Below are 20,941 nucleotides of genomic sequence, written 5' to 3' on the forward strand. Positions count from 1 at the left end.
ATGCAATTAAGTTAAATAAATAATTAAAAATATAAATTTAGTTTTCTTACTTTTCATGATATGGAGCTAAAATGAAGTGTCGATTCGTCTGTTCAACCATGGCATTCACAAGATATTTTGTGACCTTATCAATATCTGCAAGTACAGAGGCAGCACAAATAGTCCTTGGGCAGAGGAATCCAATTGTATGAACTCCAATTTTGGAGCACATCCGACTAAGACATCTACAACATATATATAGATAATTAATAAAAATGAACGACTAAAGACAAGTTTTTAAATATAAAAACATTATAAAAAATACTTACATTATGAATATTTGTAATATGGTCACATCAAGCCATCGCATCGTCAACAAGTCTTTAATATCTTGAAACAGCACGTAAATGAAATCCACATCTTGATGATGGAAGATTGCCTCATCTAGATCCACGTTAATGTAATCTAAATCGAAAGGCAGGTTCTTAATAAGTCTTACCATTCTCTTAGATTCATCTCCCAATTGCTGCAGTGTATCATCATCAACAAGAAGTGGTCGTAATTGGACAGCAGATTGATCACCACTTTCAAAATTCATCATTCGGGTTTGTTTTGGATTTTCCTATGAATCAAAAGTAAAAGACATAATAACAATTAGATCGAATATCAAATATTCAAAATATTAAAGATATTCAATATTACCTTAAGTTTGTTGACTTGATCAATAGAATGACAACTGCTCCAAGTTGGTGTACCAACTTTTGGACTTGCTTGTGCATTCTTCATCAAATATTCCAGTTGGGATTGCATCAAATCAAACTTGGGCTGCATATCTTCCATTGTTTCTTTTCTAATCTTTTCAGCCACTTTGTCATATATTCTCTTCTCTATGATCTTCTCCATATCACTAACTGAAATAAGCCCAGCTGAATTTCCACGACTTATGCTCTCCGGTTTACCAAACACATCCCGAATATTGGAGTACACTCCAACACCTCTCACATAGCCACCGTGCTCATTGGTGCCAAGAACTGTTGTCAATACATCATTTTGCCTTTTGGGTTGGAATGAGCCTTGACTTATCTCTTCACACTTCTCAACCTATATTTCAACACAAAAAAAAAGATTTAAAATTTACATGTTAGCTAGTAATCTCGTCAATAATATATATATTTAAAGTATTTGTATTACTTACAATTTTATCCAACACTCCCTTCGTTTTTTCATTGGGAATGTAATAACTTCCATCTTCAGATTTTTTAGATCGCGCTCGAACCCAATCCAAACTACGATCAGTAGATGATATGGTCGAGGTAATAGCCGCACAAGAAGATTGTGAAGACAATGGGTCGCACATCAACCACTCAGACTGCTTTCCAACATAGCCCGTAGACCCTAAATAGTGAGGATGCACATTTCGCGCTTGCAACTCCCTATACTTTTGACTGTTGGCCTAAAAATAAAAGTTATTATTTAATAATATGTTAATAATAACCATGTTACATGATTATTAAGGATGTAAAGTATGTAATGTACCTTGGCAGCTTCACTTTCATGCGTGGTTACAAATTGCTCCCATTTTTTTTCATCCATGAACTTATATAACTCACAGGGAGAGCTATATTTTTTGTTCGGTTTGTTGATGAAGTCACGCACCAATCTTGTTTTGAAATCTTTCCAACGTATCCGTGCATGGACCAAAATATGACTTCTTCTTGACTCAGGGAGATTAAACTCTTTCTGAAAAACAACAATAAAATAAGAAATAATTAGGTCTTTATTGACATTAACATATATAAACTAATGAACTCAAAACTAAAATGAAATAATGATCAATATATAAATTAAATTATTGACTATTACCTTAAGTTCATCCCAGACTGCATCTTTAACCGCAGTTGGAACAAGACGCCAGTGTGGAATGTTTATGTCTATGTGAGTACGAACCATAAGGCCAAGGTAATTTGAGTACTTCCTTGCATTTGGCCCACAAGGCCTATTCTTCTCATCAAACTCAATTACCTTAGACTCATCCTCTGGTCTCTTCTTTAAGATTTTACTGCAAGTTGTAGCTCCTCTTGCTTTACGCACTTTGTTCTCTGTTCCCTTTGAAGATTCCTCCACCAAAGGATCTGTGTGATCGTCAGCCATGTATATATATACCTGCACATGCATAAGATAAATATGTTATAAAGAACATCTTATAAAATATAACCATGTTATTTGAATAATAATAAGATTACATTATAGAAATTATACTGTCGGGTGGTCAATCCACAACCCTTCTTCATGATCACTACGCATGTAATTAGTATCAATGTTATCTTCACATAAAGTCACATGTTGAATACCAATAGAAAATGGTGGGGTTTCATCAAATTGGTCATATTCCTCTTCATCAACAACATCACCAACACCAACAATACTTCTTTTGCCTTGTAAGACAATTAACCACTTACTATCAATAGGATCAGAAACATAGAAGACTTGTTTAGCTTGAGATGCAAGTATAAACGGTTCATCATGATATCCAAGCCGACCAAAATCAACTAAGGTAAAACCCAAATCATCTACACGGACACCCCGCCTGTTATCAACCCAAGAACATCGGAATAGAGGAATCCTAAACACCTTATAATCAAGTTCCCAGATTTCATCAATGACTCCATAGTATGACATAGTAGCATCTACCGGGTTAGTATCTTTAGCACTAGAATACTCTGTTGATTGTGCTACTAATGTCACTCCACTATTTTGCACTACACTTTTTTGATCTTGACATTTTGTGTAAAACGTATACCCATTAATATCATATCCCTCATAAGTGCTCACAACAAATCTAGGGCCAAACGATAACCATCTAATGGTTTCAGTGATATTATTTGGCACTTGAGATAACTCTTGCATCACTGTATCTTTGAACCATGTGATAAATGTAGAATTGTGTTCTTTTGTCACTCACATTTCACCTTTAGAAGGATTTTGTTGCCTTATAATAGACAAGTGTTGTTCCAAATATGGATGAACCTCAGAAAGCTGCTGCAGTACGAGATGATGTGCTTGATTTCTGATTATTTGACTTGGGACATGTGTTTTAAACCCAATGGTACCTTTTCCTGTGAGTCTTCCCTCATGACGTGATTTAGAAACACCAATGGACTGAACATTAGCCAAATAATCAGTACAGAACTCAATCACTTCTTCAGCACCATAAGCTTCAATTATACTCCCCTCTGGCCGATATCGATTTCTCACATATCCTTTCAAAATTCCCATGTATCTCTCAAATGGATACATATACCTCAAGAATACAGGACCACACATTTTAATTTCCCACACCAAGTGAACTGTTAAATGCACCATAACATCAAAAAATGATGGAGGGAAATACATTTCAAACTGGCATAAAGTTACTACCACATCAGCTTGCAAAGAATCCAACACCTCAGGATCAACAACTTTACTACTAATGACATTGGAAAAGTAGCAAAGCTTTGTAATTGCTTGTCTAACATGGTTAGGTAATATGCCTCTAATAGCAATAGGTAACATATGTTGCATTAGCACATGGCAATCATGTGATTTCATACCAACCAATTTAAGGTCCTTCATTGAAACAAGCTTTTTAATGTTAGATGAATAGCCAGAAGGAACCTTGACACCATTTAGACAGCTACAGAAACTTGTTTTTCCTTTTTAGACAGAGTATAACAAGCTGGAGGTAAGTATGCCCTCTTTCCAGATTCTTGTGCTGCTAATTGAGTCCTTATCCCCAAGTCTACCATATCTTTTCTAGCTTTAATACCATCTTTCGTCTTACCTTGAATATTCAATAATGTCCCGATAATGCTATCACAAATATTTTTCTCCACATGCATTACATCAAGACAATGTCGAACAGATAAGTGCTCCCAATATGGTAAATCCCACAATATAGACCTCTTTTTCCAAATACCCTTTTGACTTGTTTTTGAAGTTTTTCCCCACACATTATCAATGTTTTTCACTCGATCATAAACAACATCCCCTGATAATGGTAAGCGAGCAACTCCAGTCTCAGATTTTCCATTGAAAGCTTTTTTCCTCTTTCGATAAGGATGGTCAATAGGTAAAAAGGTTCGATGACTCATGAACACATTTTTCCTACTGTTGTTCAACCAAAGATCAACTGTTTCATCTTCACAAACAGGGCATGCCTTAGCCCCTTTAGTAGTATACCCTGACAAGTTACCATATGCTGGGAAGTCATTGATTGTGCAGAACAGCATGGCTCGTAAAGTGAAGTTGGTTTGACTATGAGCATCAAATACTGTCACACCTACATTCCACAACATCTTTAAATCTTCAATAAGCGGTGCCAAGTACACATCTATGTCGTTTCCTGGTTGTTTAGGACCAGATATTAGCAATGATAACATGATGTACTTGCGCTTCATACACAACCACGGAGGAAGATTTTAAACTGTTAAGAGAACTGGCCAAGTGCTATGGCGACTGCTCATGTTACCATGAGGGTTCATTCCATCCGTGCATAGTCCAAGCCTAAGATTTCGATTTTCAGCACCGAAATTAGGAAACTTCTTATTAATGTTCTTCCACTGAGGAGAATCGGCAGGATGTCTCAACTTTCCATCTTCTTTTCTCCCACTAGCATGCCATTGCAAATTCTTCGCATCCTTTGCATTTGCAAACAAACGTTTGAATCTTGGAATCACCGGTAGATACCACAACAACTTCGCTGGAGGACCTTTCTTCTGCTCACATGCATCATCGAGCCCTTTTCGTTTATAACGCGATGCTCCACACTTTGGACACACATGCAAGTTTTTGTTTTGATTCCAATACAAAATACAGTCGTTTGGACATGCATGGATCCTTTCAATCTCCATACTCAACGGACATAACATTTTCTTTGCCTCATAAGTTGAACTAGGAAGTTCATTCTCATTTGGAAGCATGCCCTTTAAAAGCTCTAATAACTCTGTGAAACTCTTATCACTCCACCTATGTTTTGCTTTTATGGTATACAATTTAAGCACTGCTGATAACTTTGTAAATTTACTACATCCAGAAAACAAAGGTTTTCCAGAACTCTCAAAAAAACTTTCAAACTCTTGAGGCATTTGATTCAAATCCCCTTGCATATCCCGCATCAATTCATCTAGCCGATCATTGTCTCCATCATTTCTAACATTATCTTCATTACTTTGATCTTTCTCTTGATTTTTTCTACATTCTCTTTGATTTGTACTGTTACTAGTAAGGACAGTTTCACCATGCCATATCCACCGGTCATATCCTATCTTAAAACCACGACATATCAAATGTTCCTTAATTTGTTCAGAACTACGAAACTTTTTTAGATTTCTACAATCATAACAAGGACACACTATATAATTTTCACCAATTTTACTTGCATATTCCTTGGCAATTTTAACAAACTCTTGAACCCCATGAACATATTCAAGTGTATTGCGTTTTTTATACATCCAACTCCGATCCATATCTCCTATATATTGTCACACAACATTTAAGAAATGATAAATGAGTTAGTTTCTTAAGTTATAACTTAAAGGTTCAAATTAAAGCTTTAACTAAATTTATCAACAATACCTAACATATACAATAATACACAACAAATTTGTCAACAATGTCTAACTTATACAATAATACACAACAAATTTGTAAATACAATAAACAAATAATACAATAATTAATGATTTACGAATACATCAAATGCAATGTAGGTAATTTTCTTCCACCAATGCTACAATAACCTTTGATCCACAACTACTAAAATAACTTTTAATATTTTAACCAAGTAACAACATTATCCAAATTAAAACATTTATAAAATTATACGGTAAATGTGCAATCTCTATAAACAAATAATACAAATAACACAACAAATTTGTATATACAACAATAACAAATAATACACAATAAACAACAATAACAAATAATACACAATAAACAACAATAACAAATATACAATAATACACAATAAACAACAATAACAAATAACAAAAAAAAAATTTAAAATAATTAATGATTTTCGAAAAAAAAAATTAACAAACTCACCTTACCTCGATCTGCCGGCGTTCGTAGCAGCGACGGTGGTGGTGGGGGATGTAGCAGCGGCGACCGGCGTCCGGCGTTCGTAGCAGCGGCGGTGGTGGCGTGCGATGTAGCAGCGGCGACGGGCGGTGGTTGGCGTGGTAGCAGCAGCGGAGACCGGCGGTGCTTGGCATGCGAGCAGCAGCGACGACCGGAGGACGATGAACGGCGGGTGTGAGCAGCACCGGCGAGCGAATTGAAGGACGGAGACCGGACGGAGGACGGAGAGCGGACGGAGGAAGGAGACGGAGAGGTCTGATTTGCGGGGTTAGGGCGGAGAGCGGGCTGAACTGGATTTGGGGATAGATTAGAAAATTAATTCGCGTCCAAAGTTGCCAATTTTGGACGCGAATTATATCCGCATTAAGTCATAAGCGTCCAAAGTTGGCAACTTTGGACGCTGGTGTAGCAAAAATAAGATGTGAGCTCAGGTGTGTTATGTCGTCCTCAGGGGATTGGGGGCTATGGCACGCAATATGCAATCACAATAAACTAGGCACTAGCATAAGGAAATCAACAAGAAGCTAAGCAAACTACAAGTTTAAGGAAATGATAAGACTAACACATATACACAAAGATAAACACAAAATAAAGAAATAGGACTCAAGCTAGGGAGCATTATCATCTAGATGCTTTAACAACCTAAGGGATTAGGGAGAACAAGTAACCAAGGAAACAAGCGGGAATGCACGTAGGTATCCTAGTCTACGAACCATTCTCGTGATTAATAAACAAGGATTAGAACAAGGAATTACCCACTTTCGTGGTGAATCAATTCCAAGCCCATCAAGCACACAAAGCATCTAAAGCCCCCAATTTCCCCTATTTTCGTAGGAAGAAATCGGGTCTATGCAAGGGGTGGCTTGGATTCATCACCCAACTCTCGTTGAGGCAAGGAATCCTCCAAAAACAAGCTAATGAATGTGTACATCAAACATTAACAAGATATAAACCCAACACCTTCATAAACACATGAACCCTAAGTAGTGTTCTTCCCATTTTTTACAATAATCACAAATCAAGCATCAAGATAGATAATACAACCCTAACTCAAGTCCATAAACTACCTACTCATGATTAAATAGCATAAAGAATACAAGAACACAAGTAATAAACATAAATCTTGCAAAGTAAAGAGATAAAAGGAAGAAGAACTTATGTATTGAAAATGGAAGAACAATCTTGAAATGTTGAAATCCAATCTCCAAATCCAAGATTACAAGCTTCAAAAGTGTTAAGAAACATAAATCTAAGTCTAATCTAACCTAAAAATATGAAGGAGAATGAAAGAAAGTGTCTAGGGTTGGAACAAGGTCCAAAACTATGGAAAAAGAGCTCAATTCGAGCTTAAATAGGGGCAGAGCAGGTAGGGACGCCCTCAGGGATGGGCGTACGCCAGGGGGTACGCCACCTGCTTCATTCTTGAGCTGATGGATGGGCTGATGGATGGGCGTACGCAAGGGCGTCCCATTTTTGGTGCATTTCCAGTGAACACTGGAATGGTCGTACTGGCATGCGTACGGGCGTACGGCAGGGCGTACGCCACCTGGTTCCTTTTTCAGATCTCGGATGGGATGAGGGATGGGCTTACGCGAGGCAGTACGAGGCTCCTGGAAACAAAATTCTGTGCACTTGTCTTGACTTCTAGGCTATTTTCCTCCTCTAAAACCATTTTATTGGCACTTATGGTCTTCAACAAAGTTGTACCCATTTAAGTTGGATTTCCAATGGTGCAAGAATCACCCCATTTGGACATTCCTAGGCCGAGATATGGTCAAAACACCGAACAGTGTCCGAAATGAGTGAAAATTACAATGTCTTGATCTTTTGCTCCTCTTTTGTTTTGGTTTGCCCAAATGACTAAGACCATTGAATACACCACTCTTATGTTTCCTTGGAAGTGTTTTGCCCATCAACTTAGCTTCTCCTTGGCTACCATGGACTCTAAATGTATCCATAATGCTCCACTTGACTCCAATATCCACCAAAATGCATGATATTACTCATCTTTGATTCCAATGCTTTCAAAACCAAACTCCTTGCAATATAACACAATTTAGTCCCAATCTCATGAAATTTGGAATGATCTATATGCAAAATGGCTTAGAGAAATGGGGGAAAAATATAAACAAATAAGCACTTATCAACTCCCCCACACTTAAACTTTTGCTTGTCCTCAAGCAAAGACAAGAAATAAATCACCATCCTAGCAATGAAATTGATCATACTCCCAATTTGCACAACCAATCAAACCACAATCCAACTTGCTACAAAACAACTTGTTTCAAGAATCACCTTAGCTTGGCACACAAGTTCCATTCTCAAGCCAATAACCAAGCACCAAAACCATTAAAGTACGTGAGAATCAAGTGTGCACAAATGCTAAGTTGAGATTATGCAAAACTTGGCTTTGAATGAGATTCCATAGGTTTGCCCTTCATACTCCCACTAGTTCAACTCTAAGAATGCATGCTAAGATCAAGTAGGTCTTTTATTTGGCTTGTAATGAAGCTAAGGGTGAATGGCTAACAATGAAGGGGTATAGGAATAAAACAAAGGAGAGAACTTCACATTTATTCACAATTGGAGCTAGAAGAGATATAACTTCTATGGACTAAGGAGCAAACAAGATTTAAAAGGACGTACAAAACAAAGCTCTAAAGTGGTGGGGGTTGAGTACAACTCTCAAAACAAACTTCAAACTTTTATTCTTCTTCTTTTCTTTTCATTTTTCTCTTTTCATATCTTTTTCAAGACTTTTTTTTCTCAATTTTCTCAACATCATTTTTTCATTTTTTTTTTTCAAATCAACCAACAAACTTATTCAATGAATCAAGACCCCCACACTTAGACAAAATTATCAAGAGGATTGCTAACAAAATAAGCTCCAATAAAGATCTCTTCCAAGAAAAAGAATAAATGTTCTATTCTCTCAAGGGTGAAGGGAGACATTTTGGCTAAGGGTTAAGGGTGAAGTGATGAGGGTTAACACAAGAAAAACAAATCACAATGTAGGGACAAGTAATTAGCACTTATTAAACAAACAAAAGGCTCAACGGGGACAACTAGCGGTAAACACATGTGTAAAGGGTAGGTTTGAAAGGCTAGGGCTAAACAAAAATGGCCTAAATCATTTCAAAACATGCAAACCTTAGACTTCACACGAGGAGTAATGAGGCAAGTTCTAGCAAAACAACCATGACCGGAATCTCACATAAGCCTTCACTAGCAATGCATAACACACAAGATCAAGAATTGATTCGATTATTAAGTGGTTAACAAGGCTATTGGCAAGAGAATAGATCAATCATGTATTACCCCTTGGCTCATCAATCACAAGTTGAATTGCAACAAGTTCCACCAAAACAAACCACCAACCAACAAAGAGGGAATAATCACAACTTCAAGCAAGGAAAGACAATTTATTCAACATTATGCACAATGAGTCATCCAAGCAAAGTTTTAAAAAATTCAAATTTTTATAGAAAACACCCAAATTATCCCCTCCCCCACACTTAAAGGATACATCGTCCTCGATGTGAAAGACAACAAAGAACAAGGGGGGAATGATAGCACAATAAGCACAAGGAGCACAATCTCTACTATCTACACCAAGTAAGGCACTATACACAATTAAAGAAAGTAGAGAAGGTAGATGAGACTCCTCTAATGAATCTTCTTGTGTCAAAGAATAATCATGAAGCCTTCTTGGAATTGAGCATACTCCTTGGTGGCATTCCTAGAGTCAAGAGCATATAGACATAAAAGCACAAGTGAAAGCAAGATATATCAAAAATAAAAGTGTAAAGAAAAATAAAGAAGAAATTAAAGTGCAATAAAATTAAAGATAACATGGGGTGCCTCCCATGAAGCGCTAAGTTTAACGTCGCTAGCTCGACTCAACCTCCCAAGTTTCAACCATCATTGGATTGGAGAAAGAACATTCCATCCTTCCTAGCAAATTTATCCTCCAAATATTTCCTCAAGTGGTGGCTATCAACAAACTCCTTTATGCACAAATCCACCATTCCAATTGCTAAGATTTCAATGCTCTTTATTCCAAACTTCATGCATCTTTCCTCAAATCCATTTTTAATCCACAAATCAAACAAGGATTTCTTCCTAAACATTGCTTCTTGGTAGTAGAGATAAGATTTACCAATCCCAAAGTCTCCATTCCCATTCTCTTCTTGATTACCCTTTTCTTGAGCAAGTAATGGAAACCTTGGATCTTTATCATGCACCAATAGGAAGTAAGAATCCTTGGATATAAATATAGGCCAATGAGGGCCTACACTTTCAAGAATATTGACTCCTCCCGGTTCCCAAATCACTCTAAAGTTCTCATCCAAGGGAGTGTCATCCATTGAAGGGCGTTCCTCATTTGTGCCACAAATTTCATCAACTTCATCATTCTTTAACACTTCTTCACTTGGACCATCTCCAAGTTGCTCCTTATCACCATTCCCTTGCAATTCTATACTTCCCCAACTTGGTGTCTCCATCTCAATGCACTCATCATAAACCTCATCATCTTCATCTTCATTTTTATCTTCAAGGTCCTCACCCTCCTTTTCATTTCCATCAACCACATGACTTTCATTTTGCAAAAGCAACTCTTGTAGAACCTCTTCATTGGAAGATGAATCTTTAATGGGTTCTTGAGTTGCCAAACATTGTCTTTGAGCCATCAAGTTGTCTAGTTGAATTTGTAGCTCATTCAATTGCATAAGCATGTTGGACATCATGGACTTCATCTCGGCCTCTTGATCAAATGGTTGACATTCTTGTTGAGGTTCTTGGTAATGGACTTCTTGAAATTGATCTTCATATTGTTGTTGAGGTTCTTGATGTGGAGGTTCTTGAACTTGGCCTTGATATTGGAAATTTGGATCAAAGATGTAGCATCCTTCGGCTTCATGTGGTCCTCCACATATGGCACACCAAAGAGGTTGTGGCATGAACATAGGTGGTGTACCTCCTTGAAAAGCTTCTTCATTGACATTGACATTATATTCCAAAGCTTGTTGTTGATCACCTTGATGAGGCACTTTGTAAGTGGGAGTCAAAATATGGCAACTTTCCAAAGCATGAGAACCACCACATATAGCACACCATGGAGATTGTGGCTCCAAAGCTTGAAAAGTTTCTTCTTGACTCATGTTGATACCACCCTCTTGAGGAAATGGTTGACAATCTTGAAGTGGTGCTTGATTTGTGAAATTTAACTTGTAGCAATTCTCCAATGCATGGGCTTCACCACAATAGGAACACCACTTAGAATAAGAAAGGAATGATTGAAGTGGACCACCTTGAAAGGTCTTTATACCCATTTTGATGAAATCGGGCAATGACATTCTTTGCTCTTGGAAATCATACCCCTCCATAATTCAAAACTCTTGATTGAGTAGTGAAAACTCTTCCTTTTCAATTAAGAGTGAATGCACAAAGAAAAGATCCTTCAACCAAATCTCAATCAAGGTAAGACAATAAGCTCTTTGGACAATAAAAACAAACAAAAAGAAAGAAAAAGCTTAGTCTCCTAAGATTTCCTAAACTCCAATGCTAGCAAAACAAGCAATCACATAGAACCACCAAATTGCCAATCCCCGGCAACGGCGCGAATTTTTGGTGTAGCAAAAATAAGAAGTGAGCTCGGGTGTGTTATGTCGTCCTCAGGGGATTGGGGGCTATGGCACGCAATATGCAATCACAATAAACTAGGCACTAGCATAAGGAAATCAACAAGAAGCTAAGCAAACTACAAGTTTAAGGAAATGATAAGACTAACACATATACACAAAGATAAACACAAAATAAAGAAATAGGGCTCAAGCTAGGGAGCATTATCATCTAGATGCTTTAACAACCTAAGGGATTAGGGAGAACAAGTAACCAAGGAAACAAGCGGGAATGCACGTAGGTATCCTAGTCTACGAACCATTCTCGTGATTAATAAACAAGGATTAGAACAAGGAATTACCCACTTTCGTGGTGAATCAATTCCAAGCCCATCAAGCACACAAAGCATCTAAAGCCCCCAATTTCCCCTATTTTCGTAGGAAGAAATCGGGTCTATGCAAGGGGTGGCTTGGATTCATCACCCAACTCTCGTTGAGGCAAGGAATCCTCCAAAAACAAGCTAATGAATGTGTACATCAAACATTAACAAGATCTAAACCCAACACCTTCATAAACACATGAACCCTAAGTAGTGTTCTTCCCATTTTTTACAATAATCACAAATCAAGCATCAAGATAGATAATACAACCCTAACTCAAGTCCATAAACTACCTACTCATGATTAAATAGCATAAAGAATACAAGAACACAAGTAATAAACATAAATCTTGCAAAGTAAAGAGATAAAAGGAAGAAGAACTTATGTATTGAAAATGGAAGAACAATCTTGAAATGTTGAAATCCAATCTCCAAATCCAAGATTACAAGCTTCAAAAGTGTTAAGAAACATAAATCTAAGTCTAATCTAACCTAAAAATATGAAGGAGAATGAAAGAAAGTGTCTAGGGTTGGAACAAGGTCCAAAACTATGGAAAAAGAGCTCAATTCGAGCTTAAATAGGGGCAGAGCAGGTAGGGACGCCCTCAGGGATGGGCGTACGCCAGGGGGTACGCCACCTGCTTCATTCTTGAGCTGATGGATGGGCTGATGGATGGGCGTACGCAAGGGCGTCCCATTTTTGGTGCATTTCCAGTGAACACTGGAATGGTCGTACTGGCATGCGTACGGGCGTACGGCAGGGCGTACGCCACCTGGTTCCTTTTTCAGATCTCGGATGGGATGAGGGATGGGCGTACGCGAGGCAGTACGAGGCTCCTGGAAACAGAATTCTGTGCACTTGTCTTGACTTCTAGGCTATTTTCCTCCTCTAAAACCATTTTATTGGCACTTATGGTCTTCAACAAAGTTGTACCCATTTAAGTTGGATTTCCAATGGTGCAAGAATCACCCCATTTGGACATTCCTAGGCCGAGATATGGTCAAAACACCGAACAGTGTCCGAAATGAGTGAAAATTACAATGTCTTGATCTTTTGCTCCTCTTTTGTTTTGGTTTGCCCAAATGACTAAGACCATTGAATACACCACTCTTATGTTTCCTTGGAAGTGTTTTGCCCATCAACTTAGCTTCTCCTTGGCTACCATGGACTCTAAATGTATCCATAATGCTCCACTTGACTCCAATATCCACCAAAATGCATGATATTACTCATCTTTGATTCCAATGCTTTCAAAACAAAACTCCTTGCAAAATAACACAATTTAGTCCCAATCTCATGAAATTTGGAATGATCTATATGCAAAATGGCTTAGAGAAATGGGGGAAAAATATAAACAAATAAGCACTTATCAGACGCGAACTTTGGTCTCATTAAATTATTCGCGTCCAAAGTTCGAAGTCCAAAGTTCGAAACTTTGGACGCGATTTATTTAAAAAAAATATATATATAGTGGCAATTTAATTACAAAATTGCCACCGCACTACACATTCGGCGTCCAAAGTTGTAACTTTGGACGCGATTTATACGATCTTATTGATATTTTTTGTACTAGTGTTTGACCACAAATGGAGAAACATATTGTTGACTCAAAAATGTTTTGTCAAAATTATGTTCAAAAAGGAAGTATTAAGTCCAGAAGAAATCAGAATCTCTATTCCTACTTTAATTAGGATTGACAAACCTATTCACAATCAACTTAAGGATCTTGGCACTATAAAAGAAGCTACTCTTCAACCACAAGACTCGCGGTTACACACAGCATCTCGTGAGGCCTAAGAGGACTTGGAGAATAGATCACTAAATTTCCCTAGAAAGCAGTACATGTGTTTAGGTTGCAATAGTGCGATAGGAAATATCTTTCTGTTGTGTAATATCTGATTCGAAATTAAACAATGTACTTTAAATACTAAGCTTTTAGTGGATTTAGGAAAATTCTCAAGTTGAGTAGTGCCTCGCAGATTAGGGTTGTTGCCCGTACTGCGTTAAATTGTTTGTGTTACAAACTTCAGTTTCAACATTACTGTGTGATGCATTCTTACGGTTTTCACATATGATTACAACAATTGTGGCGCAAAGAGTGGATATATTTATCTGGTTTGCCCTTTTCATGATTGCATATCGCTCTATACAAAAATTGACCATCTGGGATCTTGTCTCCTCACTTTCACTCATTCTTCTTTGATCTTTGAAGATGTGTTCTTATTGGCAGCTATTTAAAATTGACCAGCTGAGATCTGGGCTTCCTTCTATGTTATAAAAAAACCCGGGAGGGGGGGGGGGGGTGGGGGTGTTTGAATTAATGTGGCCGTGGGGTTTTTAATAATTTTTTTCTCGTGCAAATTCAACATTTTTGTGAGCCCCATTAGAGAGAAAAATAAAGCAAAAGTAAAACACGTGTGCATTTTGTGCATCCACCGGGCGAGTAAATCTAGTTTTTTTTTTTTTTTTTTTTTTTTTTTTTTTTTTTTTTTTTTGAAGATGAAAAACTAATTCATTAAATCATGAATAATAGAGTCCACAAGAAAAGATGGAGGGGAATCAAACCATTCCCCGCAACCTGACACAGAAAAGGTCTCCATAGCAACAATATGGGCGGCACTATTCACAGATCGCTTTACACAGTAGAAATCTACATCTACAATCTCAGAAGCTAAAGCTTTAATGTCTCAGTAAATCTAGTTTTATTTTGTATATAGTTTTGTTTGGATTATTATTATTATTGTTGTTGTTGTTGCTGTTGTTGTTGATGATGTTGTTATTATTATTGTTATTGTTATTATTTTTATTTTATTTTATTATTATTACATTATTATATAGGGTTTTTATTATACTTGAACAATAATATTATCAATTAGAGTTAATTCCACCGGAGGTCCCTTGTCTTTGGTGGCAATTTCAAATTTAGTCCTAGACTATTGTTTTTGCCATTTTACATCCGAAACTATCGGTTTTTGGACACTTTTAGTCCTTCTCATGATTTTTTCTATTTTTAGTAAGGGCATTTTTGTCTCTTCATATTTTTCTTTTGTTATTTTTTCGGTTTCAACCAGTTTAATTGGTTTAGGACTTTACTAAAAATTGGTTGAAAAATATGGTTACTAAAAATCAGAGGTTACCTAAAGTTCTAAACCAATTAAACTGGTTGAAACCGAGAAAATAACAAAACGAAAAAATATGAAGAGATAAAAATGCCCTTACTAAAAACAGAAAAAATCATGAGAAGGACTAAAAGTGTCCAAAAAACAATAGTCTGGGATGTAAAATGGCAAAAACGATAGTCTGGGACTAAATTTAGAATTGCCACCAAAGACAAGGGACCTCCGGTGGAATTAACTCTATCAATTATATTATAAAATATAGTATCATACATAATATTACCCATTAATAGATTTTATTTAATTTTCATTTGACTTTTACTTACCAAATAAGCTTTACTACAAAAGTTTTGGCGGGAAAATGAAATAGGATGATTTTGTTTTTATATATAACTAGTATTGGTACCCTTGCGATGCACGGAATGGATTTGTTGAAATATATTAAGAATATATGAATCGCTAGAGATAAATTCTAATTTTAATTTTAATTTTATTTTGTATATCATTTTGTTTGGATTATTATTATTATTATTATTATTATTATTATTATTATTATTATTATTATTATTATTATTATTATTATTATTATTATTGTAATATTGTAATTTGATTATTGATAAATTCGCCAAAATTTTAACAAATTCGTCATTTTAACATTTTAACTTTAATCAAAACACCAAAAATATTATATAATAAATCAGTAATTTGCTCCAAACTACTAGAAACTAATACAACACATACATTTTGGGTTAATCTTTCACAACCCCCAATAATAATAAATAATAAATAATAAATAAATAAATAAAACTAAAATAAGACAAAGCTTGCCCACATTGATGGGCAATCAATTATGTTTTGATTTATCAATACTTGCCCACATTAATGGGCAAGCAATTATGTTTGTAATAGGAGCATTATTGCTCCCCTTGCTCTTTCTTTTCAAACATTTTCAATGTGGGATCAAAATGATCCCACATCATTTACAAAGGGAGCCTGTGGCTCATCTTTGTTATTGTTGTTGTTGTTGTTGTTGTTTTTATTTATTTATTTATTTTTTTTATTTAATTTTAATTTTATTTTGTATATAGTTTTGTTTAGATTATTATTATTATTGTTGTTTTTGTTGTTGTTGTTATTGTTGTTGTTTTTGTTATTATAATATGATTATTTCGCAAATTCGCCAAAATTTTAAGAAATTCGCATGTTTAACATATTATATTTAATCAAAACACCAAAAGTATTATTTAATAACTTAGTAATTTGCTCCAAACTGCTAAAAACTAAAACAACACATATACATTTTGGGTTAATCTTTCCCAAAAACCCTAATAAATTAAAAAAAAAATTAAAAAAAAAAAACTAAAATAAGAAGCCATTAATATAAGGTTTCTTAAATAAGAGCCTTTTGACACGTTGGGCTTCAATAGGTTGAGAAAGTTTATATGAACAGATACTACATGTAACAGGGTGAATCGAATAGTTATGCTGTGAAACCGGTCCACCTTGCAAGGTGGACACAGTGCTTTTCATAGTGAAATTAGGAAAACACAGCACTCCAACCCGCTTGCATCCGGTCATAATCTTTCTATAAAATCTTTGCCTTCCTTTCTCAGATTTTTCCATAGACGACACTCGCATTGATTACTGAGTCTCATTTCTAGACGTAAACTCGTGGTTGTTCTTCTCCTGAAAATTCAAAAATTTTGAATGGCGGGCGTTGGGGTTCTTCATCCGAGTGACCCGTTGAAGAGTGGCAGTGGCGGAAAGTGGTGTCCGAAGAAGCCAAGTCCCAGCGGAGTGAAATTAGCGGAGGCGGAGGCTTTGCCAGTGAAAAAACACGTGAGTCTTGAATGCAAGATTTATCTTTAAGCACTTTAATTTTATTTCAATTATAAAGCTGGACTAGATGCAAACATACTCCAGATATAAGAACGAACATAAAATAAATAGCAGTAAAAGAAAGCATGCACCAGGATATGTTCACGCAGTTTGGAGCCTCACTCCTACGTCTGCGGGGCCACTCACATCAACCCAAATCCACTATGATAAAAACGGAGTACAAGAGGAGAGTTAATTACACACTAAAGTATAACCTATAACTACTCCAGAACCTACTCCAGTGGATCCGATGTGCAGGCGATCTTCATTGCTTCATGATCTGATTACGAGCCTTTCTTCACACTCAACAGTACAGTATAGATTTGGTATAGATGCACCAAGATTTTCAGAGTAAAGCGATGTGAAAGAGTGTGTAATTGAATGCTAATTAAGGTAGCATTATATATAGGTTGTAAAGGATGTTTTGATCCTCAAAACATGCACTCTTCTCTTCCTCGATTTCGGCTGCTCCATTAGATTTAGATCTCCCCATTGATAGGGTCTTGAATAAATACTTTGAAGAAGCTTCATACCTCCTGGATTACTTTCTTGCGCTGATCCAGTCAACTACTCAAGACGACGTGACTAATCCAGCAACTAATCCAGGACTACTTTGACAACTAATATAAGCCAATAATAAAGAGGTTTAAATGTGCAATATATTTACACTTACAATCTCCCCCTTTGGCTATTAGTTGACAAAGCTACTAAAAGATATCATCGGCTTTAATAAACAAATTAATTTCCAAATGAATAAACGATACAATTGAAAGCGGATTAGTCACTAGTCACGAGTAGCTAGACACACACCCTCCTTAAACTTAACCAATGTTGTGCCAAAGAACTTAAACACAATTAAAGCATACAAGCACATAGAAAATTAAAAACACAAAGAGAACATAGAGCACATATATTTCACATAAGGTAGCTGCGAAGCATTTATCACAGAGTCAAGGCAAAACACGCAACAACTTAACACATAAATACACATAGTTTAGAGCACACCACATTATTCACTGGCACTTATGGTAAGTTCAAAAACGCACTCCCCCTTACTACGTGCACTCCCCCTTTTTGTCAAGCTAATGGACAAAGAGCAGCATCAGGACTGGGTGGAGGAGGAGGAGGAGGTCTCTAAGTCTTCATCATCACCAGTAGGAGCAGCAGTAGAAGCATTCTCAAGAGAGGCAATGTGTCGATTGGTGCGGAGCAGCTGAGCCTCGGCAGTAGAGATGGAAGATTGAATGGAAAGAGAGGCATCTTTCATGGTAGCAATGTGTGAAGTGAGAAAGGTGACTTGCTGTCTAAGAACAGCCAGTGTCGAAGCAGAATTAGTAGCAGAAGCAGTCGGTGTAGAGTCCAAGCCTGTCGCTGGAGGATCAACTGGAGCAGAAGCAGGTGGAACTGAGGAGAGAGTGGCCCGATCATCATAGTGTGACTTTTGGAAGATGCGAGAGTCCATAGAGGTCTTGTGAGTGACATGGCAGAGTTCTTCATTTGAGTAGAGTTGAAGACCTTGTTGTTGTAGAATCCCGGTGATAAGACACGGAAACGGAAGATGTATCTTGGCTTCCTTCTTCTTAGCAAAACTCATAATGTGATGATAAACGAGATGGCCAAGATCAATGTGCAGTTGATGTCGGACTTTGTATAACAGTGAAGCCATCTTCTTAGTGACCGTGTGCACAGAAACATTTGGAATCCAGTTGCTTGATGCTAGGCGAAACAGAACCGAGTATACGATACTAAGAACATTCGAAGGAAGACCATCCTTTGGCCAGATTATGATCTCATTGTGGGTAAGGTGTGATGCAAGAAAATCTCCAGCAGGTTCAAATAGATCATCACAAACATCACGCTGAAAATAAGCATTTATTATAGAAGGACTGAAATCGTACCAAACATCCCGTAGGAAAACCTGATGGTAATGCAGAGAGGCCGACAGGAGAGAATCAGATTGGGGATTTGTATAGAAATTCGGAATGAGCCAGGCAGAGTAAGCTCCCACATTCTGGATAGTCTGGAGAAGATTTTGAGCACGAAGAAGAGGAATGATGTTGCACGTGCGGATGAGGTATTCAACACTGAAATTCTTCTCAACCAAGATGTCACGATTTGAATGTTGTTGCCAAACTGTTTCCAAAGCAGGAGGTAACAGGATTGGTCTGAACATTGTCTCCTTGGGTACCTTAGAGGACTTGGTCCTGGATGATGCGGTTGGCTTTGAAGCAGGAGCAGAAGCTGGAGGAGGAGCTGGAGTAGACACGCCAGTTCTCGATCGTGTTCGCAGAGCAGGACCTGTAGGACGATGTTCATAACGCTTGCTAGGACGAGATTCAGAGACGAATTCAATATCGTCGGACAGATTAAGCTTTCTCTTAGCCACTGGAGCTGGAACAGGTGCAGTTGGAGCTTCATCTGGATCAGTAACTTTGGCCTTCCCTTTGGCCTTCGATGTAGCAAAAGACACTATGATCACTGGGACAGCCCTTTGTGCACGGGCAGAGTTTGGCATATTAGCAATGATGTCCGACATAATGGCTGCTTGAACAGAGGGATCCTCAGGCTTAGAGACTATGTCATGAATCGACACCTCAACATCCTCCGAACAAAGCGTAGAGCAGAGGCAAGATCAGCAGTAGCTGGATCTGAGGCTAGAGAAGCTGCTGGAGTAGAAGCCGTAGCAGGGACTGGATCATGTGAGTGCTCAGCCATTGTGGGGTTTGCCTCGTTTGAGCGTTGTGGTAGGGAACCTGTGAAAACAATTGTAAACAAAGGCACAAGAGACATACCGGCAGAGGGATCCTAATACGCAAAATATAGCAACAACCACAAAACAAACCAAACACAACCAAGACAATAAACGCGAATTAGGACATAAAAATGCGATGCATGCCTAAGCAAAAGCAACAAGTTATTGCTTCCTAAGAGGATAGAGAGATCAAATCGTAGATTGAGCCCGTAGTTGTCGAGCCCGAAGCTCTGCCTGCAGATTGCCTTCATCTAATACTTCATCAAGAGGCCAGGGATCATCTGTAAAATTTGTAGTAGCTTTGTAGAGTGGACGGATCATCTGCCTGTTAGTACATGTAGAGTGGACGGAGACGTGACAGACAAAGTCACTTTTCTTCACCCAAATTTGCTTGACAAACGGGATGATAGACTTGTTGGTGTATTTCTCAAAACGTTGGTCTTTGTAGAAGTAGAAGCACTCGGGTTTTGTATGTCCGCGTACCCTGCAGTAATGACATATAGGATTATACAATCTAACCTTGGTTGTCTTTTTACTTGGAGCAAATTTGACTTGACGTTGAGCTGTACTAGTTTCTGGACTATCTTGATATGCTCCAGTGACTGAGTCAGGGCCTGAGGCTTTGACGAAAATTGTAGTAGCTTTGTCCTTTCCTCCAGAGTATCCTAACCCATATTTTGTAGATGTCTTTCGACCAGAATCCAAAATTTGGTCTAAGGTGGATGTGTTATCCATCATTTTTATCTTGCGTTTGAGTTGCTCCAGATCCTTTTTGAGATCTTCAGCTCATGTTTGAGTTTTTCTTCTTTCTTATGACTGTCTTCAATGATGTTGTCCCTGTCAGATATTTTAGATAGATACACCTTTTTGGCATTTTCTAGAATTCTAACCTGACTAGACAGAGATCTATTAACTTTTACAAGAATTTCCCATTTTGCATACAATTTTTTGTATTCTACTTCAAATGAAGGTGCAGGTAAATCTTGATCTTCTGATGACACATACTCTTCAATTTCTGATTCTTCGCCAGTTGTAGAGTCAGGTACTGTAGTTGTAAAAGCTTTGAAGGCAACAAAGTTTCTGGAGATCTCATCTGG

At 37.4% G+C, this 20,941-nt stretch overlaps 2 protein-coding genes and 1 long non-coding RNA gene across 4 annotated transcripts; all 3 read right to left on the bottom strand.

Annotated features, from left to right (window-relative positions):
- Positions 1 to 65: 65 nt before the first annotated feature.
- Positions 66 to 608, bottom strand: LOC109189603. Of its 2 annotated transcripts, none has more exons than XR_002055591.1 (3): positions 479 to 608; positions 309 to 360; positions 66 to 224 (listed from the first exon to the last, which is right to left on the bottom strand). It is a non-coding gene; the product is annotated as an uncharacterized LOC109189603 (long non-coding RNA). The 2 variants fall into 2 exon arrangements; XR_002055590.1 differs by having other exon boundaries at positions 309 to 369.
- Positions 609 to 645: 37 nt separating this feature from the next.
- On the bottom strand, positions 646 to 1,572 carry LOC109189538. The gene is made up of 3 exons (XM_019340147.1): positions 1,516 to 1,572; positions 1,175 to 1,432; positions 646 to 1,080 (listed from the first exon to the last, which is right to left on the bottom strand). Exons 1-3 carry the CDS (start codon positions 1,570 to 1,572, stop codon positions 646 to 648), a joined length of 750 nt encoding a protein of 249 aa, XP_019195692.1.
- A 2,864-nt stretch (positions 1,573 to 4,436) lies between these two features.
- On the bottom strand, positions 4,437 to 5,483 carry LOC109189539. Its single transcript, XM_019340148.1, has one exon. The coding sequence runs from the start codon at positions 5,481 to 5,483 to the stop codon at positions 4,437 to 4,439; it is 1,047 nt and encodes a 348-aa protein (XP_019195693.1).
- Positions 5,484 to 20,941: the final 15,458 nt, after the last annotated feature.

This window comes from Ipomoea nil, unplaced genomic scaffold (assembly GCF_001879475.1).
Source record: "Ipomoea nil cultivar Tokyo-kokei standard unplaced genomic scaffold, Asagao_1.1 scaffold1558, whole genome shotgun sequence".
Taxonomy (NCBI): Eukaryota; Viridiplantae; Streptophyta; class Magnoliopsida; order Solanales; family Convolvulaceae; genus Ipomoea; species Ipomoea nil.